Below are 22,604 nucleotides of genomic sequence, written 5' to 3' on the forward strand. Positions count from 1 at the left end.
AGCGACATAATTCGTGATAATGCATGCGCGAGCGAGTGGTTCACACAGACCACTAGGATAATGTAGGCCATGAAGCAATCCAAATTTTTACACTGCGTCATGAGTTCACCAATTTTGCCGAAGCAGTCTCCAGACGTGGCTCTTGACATATCCAACATGATTTTATCTTCCTCTCTCACCTTTACTAGAATTCGCAACTAGTATAACCCGAATTTCAGCCTAATACAATATGGAATGGAATGTGATATGATAACTTACTATGCTTTTTGAGGGTATTGAAAGTTGGTATAGACAACTAAGGCACCTGTACGTTTCTGAAATTTAAGAGAATAGATAGATATTGCACGGTAGAAACGACTGGCTGTGGTTGTCACAATTATATGAGATTTGGGAATAAAACAGCGTGAATCTTTATGGTTCAGTTTAGCATCTAGAAAGGTCGAGTTATTGTCAGGTTCCAAGGGAAGAGTACATTTGAAAGGCATGACTGTTTGATGTTGTAGCACTCTTGTTTGCACGCACATGCTATTGTTACACAGATGGAGGGCCTCCTGCATTAGTACCTCTCAGAACCTTCTAGGCCACATGATTCGAGATTCGGATAGCATTGATACTCTCGCATCAGCTCCGATGTTCTAGTGGGGCCTTATAGTGTGTGTACCATCGTGCCGACACTGAAATGAACCAAGGAAAGACAGTATGAGGTAGAAACCCTAAGCTTACTTCCCCCATTCTCCCGGTTCCTCCCAAGGAAGGCCATTCAAACGGATGTATTAAATAACGTTGATCAAATACAGCAGGCAGTTTCAACAGAAAGCTGTGCAGCGGACAGCCTACTATGATATGTTCCAAGTGGTAATTTATACCAAGCTTTGGAAGACTGAAAACTATTACGGCGTTTGCGGATATACTCGCACTCGGCTGACGTTGCTCGGTGTACCGAGATGACCGTAGTCCGATGCGCTAGGACTGCCCGCACAGTGCGTTTTATGGCGGCGTTGTGCTTCCATTTTGGGGTTGTGGTATTCGCCAGCTTCGCAGCTGTTAAACTGTCTTTGAGTGTGTCGACGCCTGTATGGCGCTTATTGGCGTTTCTAGTGGTCTTCGGCTCTTATCCGCAAAACCATCTCCGATGTGGCTTTGGGACGATCCAGTTCTAGATGGTCGCGCCATGGCTTACGCGATTGGCTACAGCGCTGACGTCACAGTAACGAGTAGCTCAGGTAACACTGTGTTTTCCCTTACATGCCAGCCGGAAATGCCCCGCCACCTGATGACAGGGCTGGTTGGTAATCCGGTGTCTGGCTGGGCGAATCCTACAGCCCCAGAGCTATCTTGTCGTCATTCCAGGCTCTCCCTTACACCTTTATAAGAAACAAATATGGCCTACCCATTTTCCATTCAGAACCCCGGTTGTCAGCTAGCTCATCACATACCACAAACCGCCACATCCCGCAGCAGAGCATATTGATCCCTCAAGATGGCGAGTCCAGCAGTCACCTTCAACATAACGCCGGAACAGGAAGCAAGCAAGCTCCAATTTGTGCGACGACAGTTCTCCGGCGCACCGCCCGCCGTCTCGCGCAACGATGTCGACCTCGCCGGCAAGACCGCCATCGTGACGGGTGCCAACGGCGGCATCGGCCTGGAATGCTGCCGACAGCTCCTGGATCTCGGCGTCAGCAAGCTGATTCTTGCCGTTCGCGACGAAGAGAAAGGCGAGGCCGCCCGCGAAACCTTGATGGCCGGGCGGCCAGACGCCAGCCAAGCCATGGAGGTGTGGAAGCTGAACCTCGCCTCCTACGACTCCGTCGTCGCTTTCGCGAAGCGGGCCGAGACAATCACACCGCCGCTCAGCATCGCCATTCTGAACGCGGGCGTGAACCGGGGGTCGTTCGCGCGCAACCCCGAGACGGGCCACGAGGAAGACGTGCAGACCAACTACCTGTCCACCGCCCTCCTGACGCTTCTCCTGCTCCGCGTCTTCCAGCAGCAGCCCCCGACCCCGACCCGCCGCCCCGGCCGCCTCGTCATCGTGTCGTCGGACACGGCGGCGTGGGCCAGCTTCGGCGAGAAGGGCCAGGACCCGCTGCTGCCCGCGTTCGACGACGAGGCCCGCTTCAGCGTCTTCGACCGCTACGCCACCACCAAGCTTCTGGGGCAGCTCTTTTTGACAGAGCTGGCGCGGCGCGTGCCCGCTTCGACCGCCGTGATCAACTGCGCCAACCCGGGCCTCTGCCACGGCTCCGGACTCAACCGCGAGCTCGGCCTGCCCGCCAACGTCTTCATGCGCCTCATGGGCCGGTCGGCGGCCGTGGGCGCGCGCTCGCTCGTCAGCGCGGCGACGATGCAGGACGCCCGGTCGCATGGGCAGTACATTGAGGACTGCGAGATAAGGCCGTAAGTCTATCTACACATTCTTTCTTGCTCAGCATCTCCTGCCCCTATGATGACGACAGCGATGGTGAAGCGACAACGCTGACTTATGGGATGGCGCTTGTAGGATGGCGCCCTTGGTGTACTCGGAAGAGGCCAAAGTGATTGGTGAACGGCTGTGGGAAGAGACTATGGCGGAACTGTCATTTGCAGGGGTCGAGTCGATCGTATCGTGAAGGAAGGTCTTTTCTAAAGCACCACAAGACGACCAGTAATTTACGGATCTCATTATGCATTCGGTATAAGTGTGTAACTTACCAGTAGCCATTATCTAATTATATTTAGCCATGTAGCTTTGATCTTACTGGGCTGTGCAGTAGAGTCCCGTTTTCGAACACACCCCGTTGGGCTTATGAGAGTATTTAATAAGACCATCATTATTTAATGAGTGGGCTCTTCAACTGGCATCTATTCTCTACAAAATTTGCTGTGGGACATTAAATTCCTTTCCCTAACCCATATCGCCAGTAACTATCCACGCAGTCTATGTATGCGATGTCATGTAACCCTGGGGACCATCTGACATCCAAACCACTAACCTTGGAGCCTGTTTCACCAGTCATCTTTGTACTAGTCTACATCACTTTCTCCGTTGTATGGTTTCCGACCATACACAATATAGCTATAATCATCACCCAGCGGGGTGCTCGTCAGTCGTCTATTGTTCCCCCAACGACTAATGGCTTTCCAACGGAAACGAAAAGTCACTTACAAGGGTATACTCCAGCGAATGCTGGGATCTAAGATCTCACGTCGGACCTCGGCTGTGATCGTTTCTACTTCGGCCTGCGACAGCCCCGCCGAGGCAAGAAACGGCTTGAAGCTCTCGACGACCCCTGTCAACATGACGTTGGCCGTGTAGACCCCGATGACCTTCATCTTGTCATCGTCGTCATGCCACGGGCCGCCCGGGACCATGACGGTGCGCTCCTGGACATCAACAAAGCCGGCGTCGCGGAGGTGCTGCTTGTAACGCCGGGCCTTCGCAAAATCGCGTCCGCACGCCGCGGCCCCTCGCCCAGCAGCGCGTTCCACCGCTGGAGGGCCGTGTTCTCAAAGGAGCCGTCCTCGTGTCCCTCCAGCTCGAAGACGCCGTCCTGGAACTCGATCCACCCACCCGCTTCCAGGTGGTCGTAGGCGCGCCGGATGACGGTGCGCACGTCGCTGAAACACGAGAGCACCCCGCGCAGGTGCACGTAGTCGAATTTCTGGGGGTAGAGCCACTCGTCCGTCTCGGAGTTCTCGAGGACGAACTGGCAGTTCGGGGTCCACGGGAGGGGCTGGATCATGCTCAGGTCAGTCCCGATGACCTCGGATGTTGGGTTCTCCTCGGCTAGAATGGTGCGACTCGAGTTTTAGTCCACGACGAATCCATCGTGTGTTTGTGTCATTAGGCTCACCGAACTCCAGCGCCCATAATCCTGTCCCTGTCCCAACTGACCAAGTCAGCATGTTATTCGAATGTCTTTATGCGCAAGGAGGGGTGACCTACTATCGAGTACATGCTCGGGTGACCGAAGCGGGGCCGCAGCCAGTCTGTTATCCAGCAGCAACCGGTAGATCAAATGAGAGAAATCTGCGTGTCGGACTCGATGAGTAATGCATTCGTCCCATAGTGTTGGGACGTTCTTCGGGCACAAACCGAGACGCTCTTGTTCCGCCTACGAGATGGAGAACGAGTCTGGGGTCTTAGCGGATGTCCACTTTGTCCCGAGCGGCTACTAACGTAGATCCATCGTGGGTGGGCCGAATTGGGAACTCGACTTACGCTATCGTTTGGCAGCATGTATTCTTGGAAGCCACAATATATGGTCAGCCATGGCGCATCCCGCAAGACGTCGGTTCGGCTCTGGGAGCCATCTTACCGCCGGGCATGTATCCCTGGTACGTGCGACCGTCTTCCGCCACGTACGAATAGAGATCCGCGACCGTGTCGCCATCGCCAGCCTCGTAGAGCGGCCTAACCTGTTTCGCCCTGGCGTAGCTTGGCGTGTCGGTCTTCGGTATGAAGGGTCTCGATTCTTCCGATTCCTCCTGTGTCATCTTTCCTTATTTGTGAAGCGATTTGTTTTCACCGACGCTGTTCAGTATGGGCCAGGAGAAGAAAGTGTTGATCGTGGTTGAAAAAATCATGTATGGTCGCATTGCATTAGGAATGGCCCCGGGCCAATTGTGCGATGCTACCTAAGGGCTTTGGTTCAGGCTCGGTTCGGACCTTCGCTTCCCCTCTCACCCCCGATTCTACCAAGGGGAAGTTCCGGGACCGTCAAGGGGCCCTTGTAATATGGGGAGGCGCCTGCAGAAGGTGCTGGGCCGCGCCGCGGGTCGCATGATGTTTGGTGTGGTCCAGCTGCGCCGCATTTAATCTCCCCACCAATCGCCCGTTCGCGCTGGCTCGGTGAGAACTTTGTGCTGTCCTCAACTTCAACAGAGACGCGGCAACGACTCTTCCACATTCGAAAATCAGCTGCAAACCATGGGAGGAGTACCATCCAAGCCGGGCGATGCGTCGACCAAGTTTGAGGTGATCGGCGCCGGTTATTCCAGGACCGGTACGGCCTCGATGCAGATTGCGCTGGAGCAGATCCTGAAAGGGCCGGTCCAACATGGCGGCGGCCATCTTCTCTGGCGCGAAGACTGTTAGTGTTCTGTCCCACCTCAACTTGCCAGATACCAGAGGCTGACCGTCCATCTAGCGTTTCCCAAGCGCTGGGTACAGGCCTACGAGGCGCGCCAGGCAGGCGACAAGGAGAAGGTATTGAAGCTGGTACGGCAGCAAGTAGAGGGCTATGTCGGCGTAGGTACCACTTGGGGCCCCCAACAGCAAGCGCAGGACTGATGAATATCCCCCATCCACAGTGTACCGACATGCCCAATGTCGATTTCCTCCCGGAGCTTCTCGAGCTTTACCCGGACGTCAAGGTTGTGCTGGTGACACGGGACCCGACCAAGTGGTGGAAAAGCATTGGCGTCAATCTGAGCTATGCGGCACCATGGTGGCTCCCATTGTTTGCAGCCCCGATGCCCGCCATTCGGTGGATGCCCAGCATTGTTCACCATTGGAGCAACACGGCCGTGGATCTTCTTGCAAAAGCCAATGGACCCGGCACCCCCATGGGACCTCGTAAGCGCATGATCTCAACACGACAAGACCAAAGAAAAGCGACAATCCTGCTGACCAAGCCTCTCTTCTAGACCTCATCGAAGTGCACAATGATTGGGTAAGAAGCATTGTCCCGCCGAAGCAATTGCTCGTCATGGATATCAAGGAGGGATGGGCACCGCTCTGCAAGTTCTTAGGCAAGCCCATGCCGGACGAGCCTTTCCCGCAGGTCAATGACGCCGAAACCGCTGACAAGATTGGCAAGTCCATATTCGGGAAATTGGCACTCACCTGGGTTGGGTTGTTGGGAACGGCAGGTGTGGGTGCATACGGCTTAATGAGGCTTGTGAGAAGGTAGTTTAGACCAAATATTTTAAGAGAGAAAGTGCTGTCCTGGGTCAAAATTGCAAGCGCGACGACCGACTTCATCCTCAATCTTGTTGTTCTCCCTGTTGGTGAGGCAAGAGGGAAAACGCTGCTAGGAACTAATCACGACATGTCGTCTTAATCTGATAAGCGATTCTCCACAAAGACCTTGCGCATCCTTGATGCACGCTATTGATTGACTTGCGACCAGTTATCTTGAGTGTGAATTGAAGTAAAGAAATGGTAGAAAACAAAGTGGGTGGCTGTGCACAAGTTTTACCCCTGACTCCAATTCTGCTCTACGCTCTAAAATGGTTAGAAGATATTGACGTCTAGAAGCGGCAACGAGATCGCGGCGGGCACACAGCCAAGGATGCAGAGCGGGGGAGGTAGCAACGCAGGATAATCCCCCCACCCTCCGCACATCCCGCACCTGGGCGACATCCGGCTTGGCTGACGACGAGATCGCGCTTGTTTACAGCTCGATCTATGTACCTACCTCGGCAACACGGTCGAAGTTGGTAGCAATAGTATTATTTAGGCAATTCAATATGATGCCAATGAGTTACATTTGAGGATATATAAGGCGGCGAGGTTCCTACGGTGGTGCTCTCTACTTCACGTTCCCCAGTGCACCAGGCAACCGCACATATTTGGCTTTTCTAGTTTCTAACACCTCGCACCATCATGTCTCCCATCGCAACGCTCCTCCTAATCACAGGCCTCGCCGCCCACCTGATCGCGGCCGTCCCCACCCAGCCCGTCATCGCGCCGCGCGGGGAGGCGGCGGCGCCCGCGCCCGTCGTGGACGCCGTCTACGACGGGTCGTGCTACTACCCGGTGCCGGACGCGGCGTTCCCCGAAGACCTGTCGGCCTACACGGGCCGGTGGTACCAGCTGGCGGGGACGCCGCAGATCTTCACGGCCGCGTGCGCCTGCACGTACGCCGAGTACGGGCTGACGCCCAACGGCACCGTCAGCGTCGAGAACGTCTGCCAGCTGCCCCTGGGCCTCCGCAACGCCATCGCCGGCGAGGCGAGCCCCGTCGCCCCCGCCTACGGCGCCCGCGGCACGTTCCAGGTCCGCTTCCCGTCCGTGCCGGGCGGCGGCGTCACCTGTCCCGGGCCCAACTACATTGTGCAGAGTAGGTCTTATTTGCCCGGTTTTCATGGGGCGTCAGGTCTTGGGGATATTAATGGATTCCGGCTGACACGTTTCTGCTGCAGAGTATGGTGGTGACTATGCCATAGTCCAGGCGCCTGCCTTCGATGGCTTCTTTCTGCTCAGCAGAGCCCAGCACCCGCCCGAGGAGGATGTTGAGGTAAGTGCCCAGACTCAGACTTAATGCTGTTCTAGGCCCCGTAGTTGTGTTGACCGATGCTAAAACCTCAAACAGACATGGCTGGCGGAAGCTGGTTCCTTGGGCACGAACTTAGCCAAGGTTCAGAGAGTGAGCCAGGAGAATTGTCAATTTACCTAGGCGCAGGCAACTGCGGTGGAAAGGGGGACTTGTGACCTCGTGTTAAGGGAGTCCCGCCCGCCACCGCGTTTTAGGGGGTCTATTTCTTGACACCTAGTGGCTGTTGACCTCTATCGCAGTAGGCGTCATTGGCGTGCCATGTCTAGGAATGCCTACTAGATACCCAAGAGTAGCGTCTCGTTAATAAGCATAGCGGGCTACATTGGTAATATGTTTATATGGTCTACTAGATAATGACAGTACAGGTTCCCCTAAACCAAAAGATTGAGCGCAATTCAGAAAAGAAAATGCTAATGCAACATGAAAGCGCAACCAGCCAGCCAAAGAGAAAAAGGGAGAGAAACGCAAAAGCAGACATGAAAACGTGTAATTCATGAAGGCGTGATAGCTGGTGGGTAAATATGGCGTTATTTCCTGCAATTGCCCAAGCCCCATCGTTTAGATCATGGCCACCGCCAGCCCAGCTGCCACGAGGCTGCCGACGCCGACTGCGGTGGCACGAGGGGCGCCTGCCGGTGAAGCAGTCGTCCCAGACGGCAACGTAGTTGAGGTGGTCACGGCAGACCCACCAGCCGAGGAGACGACAACGACGCTTGTCGTCGCAGGCGAGCCGCTGGCTGAGATGGCGGCGTAAGACCAGCCGCAGTCCTTCATCAGGTCAGAAACATCTACAAGCGCAACTCTGGGTCAGTATCGTCTCGAAGGGTATTGTCATCCGATCAATTCGCCTTGGCACAGGGGCTCTTCTGCTGCGTAGCCAAGAAGGTCGGGTAGACATACCATTGTCATTGTCCTTGTCGTTGGCCTTGACACAGCTCGCGCACTCGTTCATCTTCTTCTGGGCGTCGGTGTTGCCACAGTAACAGCGGCGGTAGTCGTTGTCGCCGTTGGTCTGCTGGTCGCAGCGCTGGGATAGGTCCACGGTGGATGCACAGACGGATACGCAGTTGCCCGGGACGTCATCGTAGTCGACTGTGTTCTCGGCCACGGAGGCGAGAGGAGCCAGAGCGAGGAGGCTGAAGAAGATAGTGTGCTGCATATTGGCTGTTGGAGGGGAGGCTGCTTGATTGTAAGTATTGTCCCGTAACGAGTGGTAGTTAGATGAAGGTGGTCAATGGCTGAGTCAGGAAGATGAGTCGATATTGCAATGATGCTTCAGACGACAGTGGACCATTGGGCATCTGGCTCTCTTATATACTCGTCCATTCCCCATCACGTTGCATAACGGGTATGCGGCAATGCCATCATTCAGTGCGATCTTCGATGTTTCCGTCCCATGACCATGACTAGCAAGGTTTCTCGGTGTACTTCGTATTGCTGGATAGTATGTATGTAAGGATTAGTGTACAGCCCTGCATAAGGTTGCAGAGTCTGTGTCTTCGCCGGGTGGGAGTTCGGCTCAGACTTGGGCGGGGGAGGAAAGCCCCCTTCCACTCCCAATTCGCGGAGAGGACATGTAGATTTCGATCTAAGACGGTTGCATATCCCCTTAAAAGGCTATACAACTTGGCAAGCCCCACCGAAAAAGCGTAAAACATAGGGTCGACAGGCTAGTCATGATCGACAGGGTCCGGGGGTCCGGCACAACCAGCCAATCATCTCCTCATCCGAGATCAATAAGTTACTTGAATGGGCTATAACGTTGACGAAGCATTGGCAAATTCAAGGTAACTTCCGTCGCAATGTCTTACGTTTCCCTTGATTTCCTCTATATGGGATGGATACGCCAGCAGTGGTAACGGTATATGTCAGTGTTGGCGTATGGGAGGTAGCGAGATGAACAACGCACATTTGAATTCTATGCAGCCAAGCGTTGCTACGACACCAAAACGGAGACACAGCCACGTTGTGACGGCTGAAACATATAGTGGTGACCTTGTCTGCCAAGCGCGATTTGCATAGTCGCCAGCACGGCCTATTGGCTCAGGGGCTAGCTTGGTGGGGCGACCCTGGATCTGAGCCACGACTCTTCGCAACTTGCTCCAACAACCTTGGTTGTGGAAGTCGAAATAAGGAAAGAGCATCATTTAGCGTACGTTGGACGATGATGTATGGTTGATTTCATCAGCGGCATGATTGGCCGTCGTGATGATATGTGGTTAGCCCGCGCCCCTGAGCGGACCGCACCGCCAATGCCGTTGACGTGTGCGTGCAAATGTCCACTGAGGCTTCCTTTACGCCGATTGGCCCAGCTCAGCCATGATGTGACTGCAGATCATATTACTCGAGCACTCTATCTTGGGCTCCTGCTACGGCAACACATCAGATGCACACCGACGAATAGGTATGGTTACCGCCAAGATAGTGCGTCGTGTTCATCATACGTATGCTGGTCTTGCCTATTATGCAGGTGGGTGTGAATATCACCTCCGCCTCGCGATATGCGTCTGTAGATGGGATTAGATACAGGATTCACTTGCACTTGGTCTCTCAAGGTAGTTGCTTGACAAGCATTGGGTTGGCTAGCCTAATACCTAAACGAGTGTGTTCACAGTAGAGTGATTACCCAGATAATCTGGTTCACTCTTTCTGCTTTTTTGTGTTCTTTCCACCACCCTCGATGACTTTTGTCGTGACACGCCAGCAGTCACCTAAAACACCCAAAGGCAGATACGCATACCTCTGGTACTGTTCTCCAAGTAGTCCTTGTCCGAAATCTTGCCGACGGCAATGCAATAGGTCGCGAGCATTATCGTACCGTACCTCGTTGGTTCTCCCATAAGGGAAGATCAGGAGTAGACGAACAACTTGAAATTCCCCAGACACGATCTAGTGGCAGATGACCTTCTTGTCCTTGCTGTTGAATGTGCACTTTGCGCCCTTCTTGGTGCACTAAAGGACATGGCATTATGAATCAGCACGCGTCAATATTGAGGAGTAACCAGCTCGTGGTGATGAATTGGGGCTGCAAAGTACATACCTTGTCCTTGGGAGGGCACTTGACGTGGTGAAGCTTGCCGTGCTCGCCCTTGTAGTTGCATTCATCTTTGACCTTGGAGCAGGTCTGGAAAGAAGATCGAAGCAGTTAGCGGTAGTCCTTTTTCTCTGGCTTGGAGAATGTCTAAGGTATATAATGATGGTGTTTTGCTTACTCCGTGGAAGATGGTCTCGGTGGCTCGGACGTCGATGCCCTCAGAGTTGCCCTCAACAGGGTTGGCAATCGCGCCCATGGCGGCGAAGAGGAAAAGTGCGGCGGTGGCGAACTGCATGGTGAATGATGTTGAGATGGTGGTGGAAATGGTGTCGTTGGAATGGATAGATCAAGATGTGTTTGATTGCGGACTGGTGCTGATGAGAGTGAGTTCCAGATCCAGATGATGTGTCCATGAAGCCTCCTTTTATACAACGTTTGGAGACGATTCGTAACTTCTGCTCTCGATTCTTGCTCCCGCATTACGCAATTTCTCACAACATGTTCCTTCTCTTCTTGTTCCTACTTCTTCGATTCGATGTCGAGCTGTCAGCCAACGCAACATGTGCCTTGGACTGGCTAACCGGGTTGTTTCAGTCATGAACAACATGATGTGCAACACTCCAAAAGCCACATTTTCGCGATTGATATAAATATAGCTGCACATGGATCTCCACCATGTAACTACTATACCAATCACGCCATCATCTAGCCAAAGCTGTCTCAGCACGATATGCCGTCAACCAACGAGATAGGAAGGGGGCGTGTCCATCCCGTCCTTCTTGCGCACCGAGAGCTCCGGAAGCAATGAAAACTAGAAACTCAAGAAGTAATTGGACAGTCCTGTAGCTAGTAGCTGATAAAAAAGTCCTGAACATATGATGGGCGTTGTTGATGGATCACTGGGTAAGCCTCCACAATATAACATTTCAATAGCAGACGCAGTCAGAGTATTACAAAGGGGCGCCATCACGTAATTGTATATAAACGGCGTATACTTGACACAGTCAGATTAGCGCCAATTAGCATTTCCATTATGCATTGCTTACTATGGGCCTGATTCATCATGCTGAGGTCAGACGAGTGTTGGGGCTCATGGGGTAGGCAGATCGCCGTTCAAGATTTCTTTGCTTTGGATAACTGTTACTCTGATGACTCGAATCGATTTCGGTCCCGTTGAGTGTATCGTGGCGTGGTTCTTTCCTCAAAGTTCAAGTACTTTCTAAGGTGGCCTTCGTGGCAGCTCAGGTGAAGGGGGTGCTTGACCGCCTCTATCGCGTACTATTTTGACTTCTGATACTTGATTCTGAGCTTCAACAAGTAGCGCATGACCAAGATCTTGGAAGATTTATTGATACGTCTGCACATCGAGGTCGAGTCCTATTTCCTTAGAAGTCGAGACTTCTAAAATAAGAAAAAAGGAAGCGGTAGATGGATCTCCTTAATTGCGTAATGCAGCTAATAAACCTAGACATCCTTAATTGGTGAGATGTTGCGGAGGACCTGCGCCTGGGTCATTAAACATGCTTAGTTAACGGCACGAATCAAAGCGTAGAACCTTTCTCCACATTGGAGGCCGTAGTAAGCAGCGAAGGGGATAACGTGAGTCTTATTCGAAAGCTCCAGTGGTGAGAAACGACTCCCCATGCCCTTCTCTTTCTATTGACTACAGCTAATACCTGCAAACGCCTGTGGTTATCCAAGATTGCGCATCTCTGATATGAAATGAGAAGTGGTGTTGTCCCTCATTACCCATGTAAGTAATAACAGTTGACATGAAGCCTTCGTAGATAATGACGGCCACTTTAGGGAATCAAATACTCCAAACAGAGGGATATAAGCAGAAACAGGGGTGCAAAAACCAAGCTTTGTGGACGTGTGCTAATCGGCATCCTTCCGTGCCGTGGAGCTACTTGAACTACCCAGGCATGCCAAATGCATGTCATTAACCAAGCTTTCTCCCCCGCTTTGGTAAGCCCTAATGATCCCGGAGTTGCGTTCCTTCGCATTGCTGACCATGAAATCAATGGCTTCGGCAGCATGCTCCCCCAGACGCTTCTCATTGGCCTGTTCTGCCTCCTCCTTGATCTCGTGGAGCCGTTTCAGCCAATACATCCATCTCCACGGGGTGAATCCGGTAGGTGAGCGCTTCCCGAGCTCCGACTCGGTGAACATCTGACCACCCTGGCCAATCGTGCTGGGGCAGTCGTTCCAGTAGACGTCCGAGAGCAGAATCAGATTGTGGCTCGCCTCCTTGATCCACGCACAGGCCGCGGGCAGCAAATGTGCAATACCCAGGCTGGAAAGTCGCCGGTGGCTGTCTTCCGCGTCATCCGGCTGATCCGGGGTGCAGAGGTCTCGCCTTTCCTCGAACGCCGATCGGAAGAGGACGAGCGCGATCTGGCACACGCGATCCTGGCCGATACGGGCTGACGCCAGCTTGGCCAGGAAGGAGGCCAGATTGAGGCGCTGGGCGCCCGACATGGTCGCACAGCTCTCCATCCAGAACGCCGTCATGTCAGTGGCCAAGAAGGGCAGGTCGTTCCACAGCGTGCCCTGGACCGTGCGCGCAATGTCGATCCCGTAGGAACTCGTCACCGGTCGCGTCAGCGGGCCTAGCCCTTGGATGCGCACAATGTCGAGGACCAGGCGATCCTGCTCGGCCGTCTCGTGCGGGGTGTGGCGGCCGAGCTGGTAGTACATGTGCCACAAGGAGTGGAGGTAGCCTTCGAGCGAGTCCACACCGTCTCCCAGGGCGCAGTAGCGCTCCGTCACGATGGAGGTGCGGTTGTAAAAGGCGGCGCCCCGGAGTTCCTCGAGCTCGCCCCGGGCGACGCACTCACGAACATCCTGCTGATCCAAAGCTGCACTGTCTAGCATGGTGAGCTCGGGAGGACCTTTGGGCAAGGGGCTCAGCAGGGCATCGCGGAGATGGTGCATTTCGAAGTTGGCAGTGGAATTGGGAAGATGTGTTTTCCTTTTGAGTTCAGTATGAGCATGGGCATTAAATATAGAGGCGTACTTGACCGCGTTGCTATGGGTGGAACCGCTGCATATCATGACCAATACTAATAGGGCTTGGTTTTCTCCAGGTTAAACGGTTGAGTCTCCACATTGGGCTTGGGCCGCTGCCCTTTGGTGTGGGTTGGACAGGAATTTGAAGGCAGGAGCCCGCGAAATGCTGACGTAAAATGTAACAAAAGAGGCAGAGGCATGCATGAATCAAAAGTGGAAAGACTCTGTGAAGAGGATCCTCTCAGCGATGGCACAACGTTTGAAAGCCACGGTTTTTTGAATGAATAAACAGCAGAAAAGCCGGATTTTCAAAATGGATAGCCAGGTATAGAAGTTGCCCCTATTTTACTCAAAAATAGGGGTAGCTCGTTATTTTCAGGGGCTATTACATAAGCCGATCGATATTGACCTTCTAGTTTGAAGCTTACTAAAAGTCCCTCAGCCAATTGACATACGTGCAGTCATCCTCAATGCCGGCCCACGTAGAACATATGACCTAACAAGAATGATACTGAGACTGCTGCGCAAAAGGCCCAATAAACCACCTTGGCAAACAGACGGCTAATGCAATGCAGATCACCGTGAGCTCGACTACATACATATAATTTATATGGAATGGGATTGTTTAGATCGCATTCAGTGGTTTCAGTCAATGACAGTTTATTCAGAAGTTTCAAGGCCTAGCTAGCTAGATACTAAAAGAGTGTATTTCTTGTTCAGAAGTGAATTCCAATATATCGCAACCCGAGTAAATACTAGGCGCGAACCCACCACCCTCGTCACTTATCCACCAAGCACTCATCGATGGAAGTGAGTCGGAGGACAACACATCAAGCCACGAGGTCCGTACGGCGTCTGCACCCTATATCGCTGCAAGGAAGACACAAAACAGAGAGCCGGGGCTTGGCAAAGCCGATCTAGGTGCAGACTACCTTGCGGCTGTAACTGTCGAACGTGCACTTGTTGCCATCCCGGAAGCACTGTACGCAGAGGAGGAAGCCAACATCAGCGCTGGCACCACAGCAGATAGCGTCTTGGGGCCGAAATGGAACTTACCCGATGGTTGTTAGGCTTGGTGGGGCACTTGACAAAGGTTGTCGCGCCGGTCTGGCCCTTGAATTTGCATTCGTTCTTGGCCTTGGTGCATGTCTGGGGTAGAGAGGATGCAGATCAGTACAAGTCATCAATATTTCAGCGATGTCGATGTTTGCTTACTCCGGTGTACTCGAGGAGGGTGCCCTGCTCAGCCCGGGCTTCAACGCCATCGGCGCTGTTAACAGGGGTGGCAATCGCGCCCATGGCGGCGACGAGGAACAGGGTGACTGTAGAGAACTGCATAGTGAAGTGCTTGGGATAAGGTAGTGGTAGTTGCAAGCGCGAAAATGCGAGTAAAGTGGCGTATGGACCAAAGTATTAAAGATGCGATGGTTGCTGGTGAGCAGAAATTGGAAATCGATGAAGGCGCCGTAGTACCCCTTTTATAGAAGGGTTCGTGTACTTTACGTGCAGTGGCTAGCAATCACAGCCTCGTCCTCGCGAGAACTTGCCACTCAATATTCCAAGGCCGATCAATGCATTCTATCCGTGGTCTTACGTATGATTTACAAATGTCGCGAGTATCCCATTCAGCCGACATTCTTTATGATAGTCGGTCGAGACGTCCACCGTACACCACAATGATATATTGACGCATCATAGTCCCAATTAAGATAATAGCTTAGTAATACCTACTGCATGTAATCCAATATGAGCGTTGTCAACTGAGTATTTTCCTTCATTGCCGTCTTGGTCACCTTGGCCAGTACTTTGGTTATAGAGACCTCACGTAAGCTGAAGTACCCCCTTGTATGACACACCACTCATACAATTATGAATTCTTGGACTAAGGAAAAGGGTTGTATGTCGTATTGGTAGAAACGAAGCTCTTCATAACTCTGCAGACTCTAGTTGTGATTTTCCTATCGTAGAAGCTGACCACCAAGTCTCTTGGAGGCTTTATGGTAACTTCTTCCTCACTTTCCCTCTAACGGCGCACCACAGGCGACCTACTCGTTCAACTTTATTTCAAAATCTTCAGTTCCATAAGCACAACACTGCAGCGCAATTCTGGGTCTCAAGATATCCGATTATACGTCGTGTGCTGTCTTTTAAATAATAATTATGGATATGCGCTTATATCGTCCATCTATAAGTCAACAGGTGGCAGGCGTCCATCGCTAGCTCCCCTGTCAAAAGTCCAACTTTCCGATGTCCATCTTCCGCTCGTTGAAGATTGAAACTTCTAATTAAATATTAGCAGCCAGTAAACGAGTTTCAACTTACCCCTAGAACCTCTGCGGATACGGGACTTAAACTGCTATCCTACTTTAGTAATAGCTTCGCATATAGAGAAGAAACCCGGCTCTTGGAAAGCAGTGTACACACTACACTAAAACCCGGGTATAAGATCACATCGATTGTGTTGCACTTTACTGTTTTCTAACCTAAACACAATAACTTAAAACAATCCACTATTTCCTAAGACTTGCAAAGACATGTTAAAAATCATGGGTTGCCCTCTTGTAGTGACCTCCGTTTTTGCACCCCTCTTTGTGAGGCAATATCAAGCTTATCTCTCAATACAACACTGATATACATCCCAGTTAACACTGCCATTAACGACCGGCCGTTGGAGCTCCGGCAAGAAGTCGCAAGTCTTTGTCTACTTCCAGTGAGCGAAGGAGGTATACTCTTTGCCGGGTACAGTCGCAATGTGCTCGGCCCGTGCGTGGACGCCGCCCTTGGGCACTATCTTCTTGGCCTGCAGGTCGAAGCAGTTGTCCTTGGGCCCCTGAGCGCCGCAGAGGGCGTAGAGCTGCTTGTGCTCCATGTCGCAGTAGACCTGCTGCACCGTCGAGGCGATGTCCCAGCCGTACGAGTTGGCGTGGCTGCAGACCTCGCGCACGTCGTGGCCCTTGTCGTCGGTGACGATGAGGTGCGACGGGTCGTGGTTGGCGCTGCCGGCGCCGCGGCGGTGCGCCTGGGGCGACGACCGCTTGGGCTTCTCGCCCTGGTGCATATAGACGGCCTTGTTGTACTGGTTCGGCTTGTCGACGACGCGCGCCGGGTCCTTGTCGGCGCCCTGGCCCCCGTTGGACGAGTCCTCCTTGTACTCCAGCTTGGGGTTGAAGAAGGGGATGATTCCGTCGGGGAGCAGGTTGCCCCAGAAGGAGAAGCGCGGAGTGCTCTGGCAGAGCGTTTCGGGCTTCTCTTGGTACTGGGTCATCTTGTCCGTCGAGGGGGCCATATCGTTGAGATGGAAGCTGAGGGCGCGGGCGTTGATCTTGTTGGAGTGGTCGGCGTCGATCCAGACGCACTTGGGCTTCTGGAAATTGGACCCGATGTCGTTGTCGCTGAGGAACCAGGATTGACCGCACTTGGCGCCCGTGTCGCCATAGAAGGTGCCTGAGATCTTCTGGTTGGCTACTGTGATGGCAGCGATGCAAAGAGCGTCGTTTTCGAGGTTGGTCAGCATGATGTAGTAGGGGTCGGCTTGCTTGTTGCCTATTCGATTGGTGTCAGCTTTAAGAGAAGATACCACATGCACTAGGGGGGCGTAAAGACAAACCATTCTCTGAATGCTGAACCATGATAGTCTTGACTTCGCCGTCACCGATCTTGTCCTTACGTCCTGGGTGATATTGGCCAATTCGACTACCGTCGTTGTCCCAGAGTGCAATATGGGGGACGTTGCCCCCGGATTGTCCGCCCTTTCCAGCGATGATTTGAACAGAGGTGGCCTCTTTTGGAGTCTCCGCAGCATACTTAGCCTGGAGTCCAAGAGGGACAAAAAGTCCGGCAGCGTTGATAATGAAACCGAGAGCACTAGCCATTCTGACGTTGGATGGGGGTTTCTATGAAGAAGATCAATTGGTAGATGGTAATAGGAATTGGAATAGAGGATAGAAGGAAAAGAAACTGGAAGAGCTAATATTTCCTTCTCGACGATGGTTGTGATGGTCGTGGTGATGATGATTGCATCAAGCTTGGTCCAAATAAGAGCGCGGATCCGGTTCTTCTTATACACCCTTAGAGATCATAGTTACTTGCCTGGTGCACCCTTCAGCGTATATTCAGGACATATTATCGTAAAGTAGTGAGGGTTGTGTAGTCGCGGCTGACTTTCAGTCCGATTATAGCAACGGTACCAATAAGGCTATATTATCTTGCGCCCCCTTTAGGGGGTCTCATTATAACTTGCGGTTACTAGATTAGATACCAGAACCTGAGAAGACCGTTACGAAATTGGAAGAAGTACTATTAATCATAAGGCTTGCTGATTGTAAACGTAGCCCTACAGAGGTAAATCCCCTCCTCGGAAAAGTTATGGGATCCTGCTTACTTTGCTCGCCCCCTCTTGCCCCCAATACTTAATAGTAATCATCTAGAGAATACTTACACCGAACCGACTCGTGCAGATCATGGTCCAAAGGTGCATCGCCTCCACGCCAGAAGGGGGTGGTAGATTGATGTATCTCAATGTTACTTATGTATTGAATACACTCGCACCTTCGCCGTTGATAGCCTACATTACCAGTTTTAACGTTGCCAACGCTTATTGGCGAGCATGGAACGCCGGTGGTGGCAGCGCTGTGGATATTACTGCAGGTGATAGAAGCCTCTTATTATTTTTAGTGTGTGTGTGGGGGGGGGGCGGGAAGGGGGCTATTGTTAGCATATACTCTTTCAGCTACTCAGCAGCAAAATTCCTTGACCACCGGATGTAACCCTAAGACACCTACCTAATAGCGCAGCACACATCATACCACCTACATTCCGGAGATCTTGATACACCTCTGACTAAAAGCAGACACGACTAAGAAGTTGCATGATCTACCTCCTGAAGTCCAGCCGTCAAGCCCACCGTTTTCCTAGCGTAATTTAGGCTATAATTACAAGAGAAAAAATAAAGCCCAAATGATCGAGTTTGAATAAGTGAAAATTTTATATATACCATGGATTTAGCAGGTTTGTTTCGTAGCAGGTCGCACTTGTAACCCATAGCAGCGTGTTTAGGACATCTCATTGCTTGAGGTGCATAACTAGACCCTTGAACGAAACAATACCAGTAACTACAAAGCCCCAGTGGCAATTAGATATAGTCCATTTCGTATTCGTCCTTGAAAGCGCGGTAGTTGCGAAACAACACCCTTTGCCCCCGCCAGTCCATCCAAACGAGCCCGGCCATAGCCATATCCAACAGCACCAGGGCTAAACCGAGCCAGAAGGCGGCGGTTGCGTCAGTGCACTGCCGCGACACGACGTCCCGGTTGTCCTGAAAAGCGCCGTACGCGCTCAGCTGGCAAGTCCAGGACCCGAGGTCGAACTTGGCGCCGTCGTACTTGCCGCCCGGACCGTACGTCTCCAAATTGGTGGACGGGCTCCGGTATCCGGGCTCGAATGTGCCCGATTGAAAATGACGGACCGCGCAAGAGACGAAAGCGGCCAGGGAAAGGACCCAGCCGGTGGTCAGAGCCAGGAAGACCAAGTAGCGTTGCCAGGCCGCCAGCTGTTCAAGGCAGGAGGGGCGTGTCAACGAGGAAGAAGCCGCGAGGGGCAAACGAGATTGGATACGTAAATCATGTAAGCTCACTCACCAGCAGTGCTTTGGACCTGCGGTGGACAAAGACGCACAAGAGCCCAATGCTCAGAGCAAGAGCCAAACTGAGGCTGGCACCAGCAACTCGAAGGTCAACGGGCCCCAGGTCGAGATACAATGGGTACAGGGCGATTTCGAGCCCGCCGTTCTGAGCGTCGGGGCGAAGCGCAGAAAAGGTCGTGACAGTACCCCGATCGGTGAAGTTGCGGTAGGAGGCCGAGGCATCGGTGGCAAAGGCAAGAGTGAGGATTGATAGCAAGGTGGTAAGTGGAACCACTACAGAAAGTCCTAGGAAACAGGTAATGCGCCGGTGGCGCTTTGCAGCCGTCTGGGTTGGAGTTGTAGATTGAGGAGTCATTTGGGTGATTTGTTGGTGTAAATCAGCAGGCAATTTGGTGGTAAGAAGATGCAACAGTCATAGTATAATTGAAAGACGTTGATGTGAGAGGAAGCTAGCCTTCGGGAGTAAATGTCTCATTCAAAGGTAGGCAGGCAGGCAGGCCCCTTTAGCTACAGCCCAGCTTAGGGCCAACCAAGGTGGCTATGCCTGCAATCAGGACTCAGCTGGGGTCCATGGCCCCCTTGCACCCTTCGCCCACTTCGCCTTTCAACACTACTTCGTGTACTGAATAGCCGCCAGAAACATATTGCATGCATTGAATGCAGTAATCACCGAGTTAGCACAGGTATAGCACGTCAAGTCAGGGGCGGGTCGTCGTGATTAACTCACATAAGCTTTCTTAGCTGCTAACCTTGGCGTTTTTGGATCAGCTTGGCCTGCGTGTCAATCAAAGCATGCAAGGGCAGAGCAAATTTGATATGATCCGGACACGCCCAAGTTCTGTTCTACATGTTCAGTATTTACCGGCCCAGTCCCATGTACGCTCGGAGACGAGCACGCCTCGGACGCTGGAGTTCTGCTCATCCTTGAATGTATCGCCACCCGAACTCCGCGCCCCGAGTGATATCAAATGCTTGCAAACCCACCGCCCTAAACCGGCATTATTGGCTTCATCATATGGGACCCCAAAGCGGTCATCATTGATATCGACGCCAGCCTCTACCAAGAACGTTATGGCCCTCGTATTCTTAGTCGCAAGCGCCCGTAACAATGCTATATGCCCATCCCCTCCTGCATTGCCAAAAGGCAAATCCGGGAATCTGTCTAGCAAATACTTAATTAGGCGTGATTGGCTTCCTTTCGCAGCGCTTTGGAGAGCACTTGCAGGGTTTGCGCCGTGTTCGTTGATGAGCAGCTCGACCACTTCTTCCTGCCCGGACCGTGCAGCTCCCTCGACGGGTAGATGGCCAAAACTATTTGCCCCATTGAGGTGAACGTCGGCCCCTCTTTCTATGAGGAAACGGACCATGCTGACATTTCCCAACGACGCAGCTATATGTAGCGCGCTATGGCATGGGCGGATATTTGCGTCTGGAAAAGCGTTGATGTCGGCGCCTTCGTCCAGGAGCTTTTGCACCACATGTTTCTGGTTATAGCGAGTGGCGGCCCACATCATCTCGTTTTCGAGCTCAGGAAAGTCTGATAGTTTCTTTCCTATGACCTCAAAAAAGAGCGTTTATCAGGTCAAGCCTTCCAGCTTTGGCGCCAGCAACGATTGCGGAAAGGTACTCAAGATGCGTGATGGGTAACCGATATTCTGGACGCAGAAGCCAGTGCACAATATCGCCATGGCCACCAAAAACAGAGGTGCGAAGTGCGCTGCGGGGCTTTACATGCAGGATAAGTGATCGGTTAATCTCACTCTGCACGTGCCAGCTTGTCAGGTCCAGGTGACGGTACCTCTGGTAATCCCGAGAGCTCGAGATTGAATCCAGTTGGACGCCGCAGCTCAAAAGATAGCGAACCATGTCAAGATGCCCACACATGGCGGCGAGGGTTAATAGGTTGGGGAAATATGGTGTCGTGTTGTTAGCCTCCACCGGGATGGATAGGTGCTCATTTTGCTGGACCAACGATGCGAGGACGGCTAAATTGCCGGAGACAACCGCGCCGCTGAGTAGGTTTTGCGCCTCGAAACTGTGGTTGATAGACTCTTCTTGTACCAGTTGAACCGCGCCCGCAATAGACTCGTGCCGTGACGTACGTAGCCCCTCGTCCTCGTCCATGAGACTGTCCAAGGATTGGTTGACCCTTGCAATGACAGATAGGTAGCTCGTGTCGACTCCGGACACAGAACGAGACTTGACTGCCAGGACCTTTCCACGGAGCCAAGGTGGCATCTGCTGAGCTAAACCAGGGGTGGCAGGGTCGTCAATGTCGACGGGTTGACTGACGCAGATGGTGTGAAGTATTGATGCATCAAAGGCTCGATTGACGGTGCGTAGGAGAACCAGTTTCTGGATGCCAATGTCAACCACAAGCCGTTCGATGACGAGGTTCAACACCTCGGTCGGAAAGGCTTGCAGGCCATTCATATTGGGTACGTGGGGATGGGTGGTGGTCAGGGTTGAGTCAAGTAGCACCAGCGCTGTATCAACGAAGGAGAAGGAATGTGGACAGAACGGGCAAGGCAAGTTCGTGTGTTGGGGGGTGGTGAAACTGGAAATGCAAAGCGCAACTGGCCTGGACAATACAGCCTTACAGGTACCTAAGCTAGTGGGGGCTGTGGGATGGTCGCTCCTGGGGGGTTTGTGGGGGCGGAAGACCAAGTAGCTCCTTGGAACTGCTTGTACCTGAAGCTGATGCTTGATATAATTCATCTCATCTCATCCCGTGATAGATGGACGGCTATGTCTCCAGTCAGTCATTGGGATTGCTGCAACCGACCAAAATGTACCAAGATGATGCCCAGTCATAATACTAAGAACAGGTCTATAAAGGCAGGTCGTTGTCGTTAATATCCCCGACACACTTGAGCGTCATCACCGCCGGCTCTTCAGTTCTCTCATCAATCTGCCTATTTCTACCTCTGTCTTCCTCTTCCCAAGTTGAACTTCTCTTTGCAATCCAAGATGAAGTTTCTCTCAGTCAAAAATGCACTCTACCTTACGGCCTCCCTAGGCAGTCTCTCCCGCCTCACCTTGGCGGCGCCTGTGGCCGCAACTGCCTTGGTCACCCGCTCCGGCATCAACACGGGCGGCAGCGCCTTCCCTATTCACGTCGATATTGATCCCATCGACAAGGATGACAATCGTCTCCGCCGGCGAGGTACTCAAGATGGCTTGAAAATTGAGCCGCGAGTGACAATTCCAAAACCTCCTGTTCCCCCGCCACCTCCCAGACCGCCAGTTCCCAATCCTGTTGCACCAAAGCCTGTGGTACCTAAACCAAAACCTGTTGAGCCCGTGCCTGTGCCCGGGCCGCCGCGTACGCCGCCACCTTCGCCAAAAGCCGACTGGAAGCCAATCCCACCTCCCAAGGAAGCCTCCGATAACCCCGGACAGGGCAATGGTAAAGGAGGCGATACCAAGTCGATGGATTCCTATGCCAATTCTGGAAAGACCCAAGTAAAGAACTACGTGGAAATTACTAAGAGCAGCAGACCGGATGTCATAACAGTTGCGTCCAAGAAGGACCTTGAAGGAAAGAAACAGAATACTGCCTTCCTGGACATTCGCAAAAATCCAAACTACGAGGTCCAGGAAGAGCCATTCCAGTTTGTTAATGTGAACTTGAAGGAGCTAAAAAACTTCA

General features: G+C 52.5%; 12 protein-coding genes across 12 annotated transcripts; 3 read left to right on the plus strand and 9 right to left on the minus strand.

Moving 5' to 3' along the window:
- Window positions 1-1,480: 1,480 nt before the first annotated feature.
- PG998_011647 (uncharacterized protein) lies at window positions 1,481-2,612 on the plus strand (the record flags this gene model as incomplete). Its single annotated transcript, XM_066878463.1, has 2 exons — window positions 1,481-2,400; window positions 2,504-2,612. 2 exons carry the CDS (start codon window positions 1,481-1,483, stop codon window positions 2,610-2,612), a joined length of 1,029 nt encoding a protein of 342 aa, XP_066727517.1.
- A 699-nt stretch (window positions 2,613-3,311) lies between these two features.
- On the minus strand, window positions 3,312-4,479 carry PG998_011648 (Secondary metabolism regulator laeA; the record flags this gene model as incomplete). Its single annotated transcript, XM_066878464.1, has 3 exons — window positions 3,312-3,769; window positions 3,837-3,863; window positions 4,302-4,479. 3 exons carry the CDS (start codon window positions 4,477-4,479, stop codon window positions 3,312-3,314), a joined length of 663 nt encoding a protein of 220 aa, XP_066727518.1.
- Window positions 4,480-4,912: 433 nt separating this feature from the next.
- Window positions 4,913-5,897, plus strand: PG998_011649 (NAD dependent epimerase/dehydratase; the record flags this gene model as incomplete). Its single annotated transcript, XM_066878465.1, has 4 exons — window positions 4,913-5,075; window positions 5,133-5,233; window positions 5,296-5,560; window positions 5,632-5,897. The coding sequence occupies 4 exons, from the start codon at window positions 4,913-4,915 to the stop codon at window positions 5,895-5,897; spliced, it is 795 nt and encodes a 264-aa protein (XP_066727519.1).
- A 695-nt stretch (window positions 5,898-6,592) lies between these two features.
- On the plus strand, window positions 6,593-7,385 carry PG998_011650 (lipocalin-like domain-containing protein; the record flags this gene model as incomplete). The annotated part of the gene is made up of 3 exons (XM_066878466.1): window positions 6,593-7,049; window positions 7,132-7,226; window positions 7,302-7,385. 3 exons carry the CDS (start codon window positions 6,593-6,595, stop codon window positions 7,383-7,385), a joined length of 636 nt encoding a protein of 211 aa, XP_066727520.1.
- Window positions 7,386-7,823: 438 nt separating this feature from the next.
- On the minus strand, window positions 7,824-8,424 carry PG998_011651 (uncharacterized protein; the record flags this gene model as incomplete). The annotated part of the gene is made up of 2 exons (XM_066878467.1): window positions 7,824-8,053; window positions 8,166-8,424. The coding sequence occupies 2 exons, from the start codon at window positions 8,422-8,424 to the stop codon at window positions 7,824-7,826; spliced, it is 489 nt and encodes a 162-aa protein (XP_066727521.1).
- Window positions 8,425-10,154: 1,730 nt separating this feature from the next.
- Window positions 10,155-10,594, minus strand: PG998_011652 (antifungal protein; the record flags this gene model as incomplete). The annotated part of the gene is made up of 3 exons (XM_066878468.1): window positions 10,155-10,217; window positions 10,306-10,389; window positions 10,478-10,594. 3 exons carry the CDS (start codon window positions 10,592-10,594, stop codon window positions 10,155-10,157), a joined length of 264 nt encoding a protein of 87 aa, XP_066727522.1.
- Window positions 10,595-12,177: 1,583 nt separating this feature from the next.
- Window positions 12,178-13,236, minus strand: PG998_011653 (uncharacterized protein; the record flags this gene model as incomplete). The annotated part of the gene is made up of 1 exon (XM_066878469.1): window positions 12,178-13,236. The coding sequence occupies one exon, from the start codon at window positions 13,234-13,236 to the stop codon at window positions 12,178-12,180; it is 1,059 nt and encodes a 352-aa protein (XP_066727523.1).
- Window positions 13,237-14,228: 992 nt separating this feature from the next.
- PG998_011654 (uncharacterized protein) lies at window positions 14,229-14,649 on the minus strand (the record flags this gene model as incomplete). Its single annotated transcript, XM_066878470.1, has 3 exons — window positions 14,229-14,291; window positions 14,368-14,460; window positions 14,527-14,649. 3 exons carry the CDS (start codon window positions 14,647-14,649, stop codon window positions 14,229-14,231), a joined length of 279 nt encoding a protein of 92 aa, XP_066727524.1.
- A 1,363-nt stretch (window positions 14,650-16,012) lies between these two features.
- PG998_011655 (uncharacterized protein) lies at window positions 16,013-17,183 on the minus strand (the record flags this gene model as incomplete). Its single annotated transcript, XM_066878471.1, has 2 exons — window positions 16,013-16,854; window positions 16,919-17,183. 2 exons carry the CDS (start codon window positions 17,181-17,183, stop codon window positions 16,013-16,015), a joined length of 1,107 nt encoding a protein of 368 aa, XP_066727525.1.
- A 1,259-nt stretch (window positions 17,184-18,442) lies between these two features.
- On the minus strand, window positions 18,443-19,307 carry PG998_011656 (uncharacterized protein; the record flags this gene model as incomplete). Its single annotated transcript, XM_066878472.1, has 2 exons — window positions 18,443-18,859; window positions 18,948-19,307. 2 exons carry the CDS (start codon window positions 19,305-19,307, stop codon window positions 18,443-18,445), a joined length of 777 nt encoding a protein of 258 aa, XP_066727526.1.
- Window positions 19,308-19,803: 496 nt separating this feature from the next.
- PG998_011657 (uncharacterized protein) lies at window positions 19,804-20,466 on the minus strand (the record flags this gene model as incomplete). Its single annotated transcript, XM_066878473.1, has 1 exon — window positions 19,804-20,466. One exon carries the CDS (start codon window positions 20,464-20,466, stop codon window positions 19,804-19,806), a length of 663 nt encoding a protein of 220 aa, XP_066727527.1.
- Window positions 20,467-20,512: 46 nt separating this feature from the next.
- On the minus strand, window positions 20,513-21,385 carry PG998_011658 (ankyrin; the record flags this gene model as incomplete). The annotated part of the gene is made up of 1 exon (XM_066878474.1): window positions 20,513-21,385. The coding sequence occupies one exon, from the start codon at window positions 21,383-21,385 to the stop codon at window positions 20,513-20,515; it is 873 nt and encodes a 290-aa protein (XP_066727528.1).
- Between the last annotated feature and the right edge of the window lie 1,219 nt (window positions 21,386-22,604).

The sequence above is a fragment of the Apiospora kogelbergensis genome, assembly GCF_038363985.1.
Source record: "Apiospora kogelbergensis strain CBS 113332 chromosome Unknown utg000007l_segment0_segment0, whole genome shotgun sequence".
NCBI classification, from domain to species: Eukaryota; Fungi; Ascomycota; class Sordariomycetes; order Amphisphaeriales; family Apiosporaceae; genus Apiospora; species Apiospora kogelbergensis.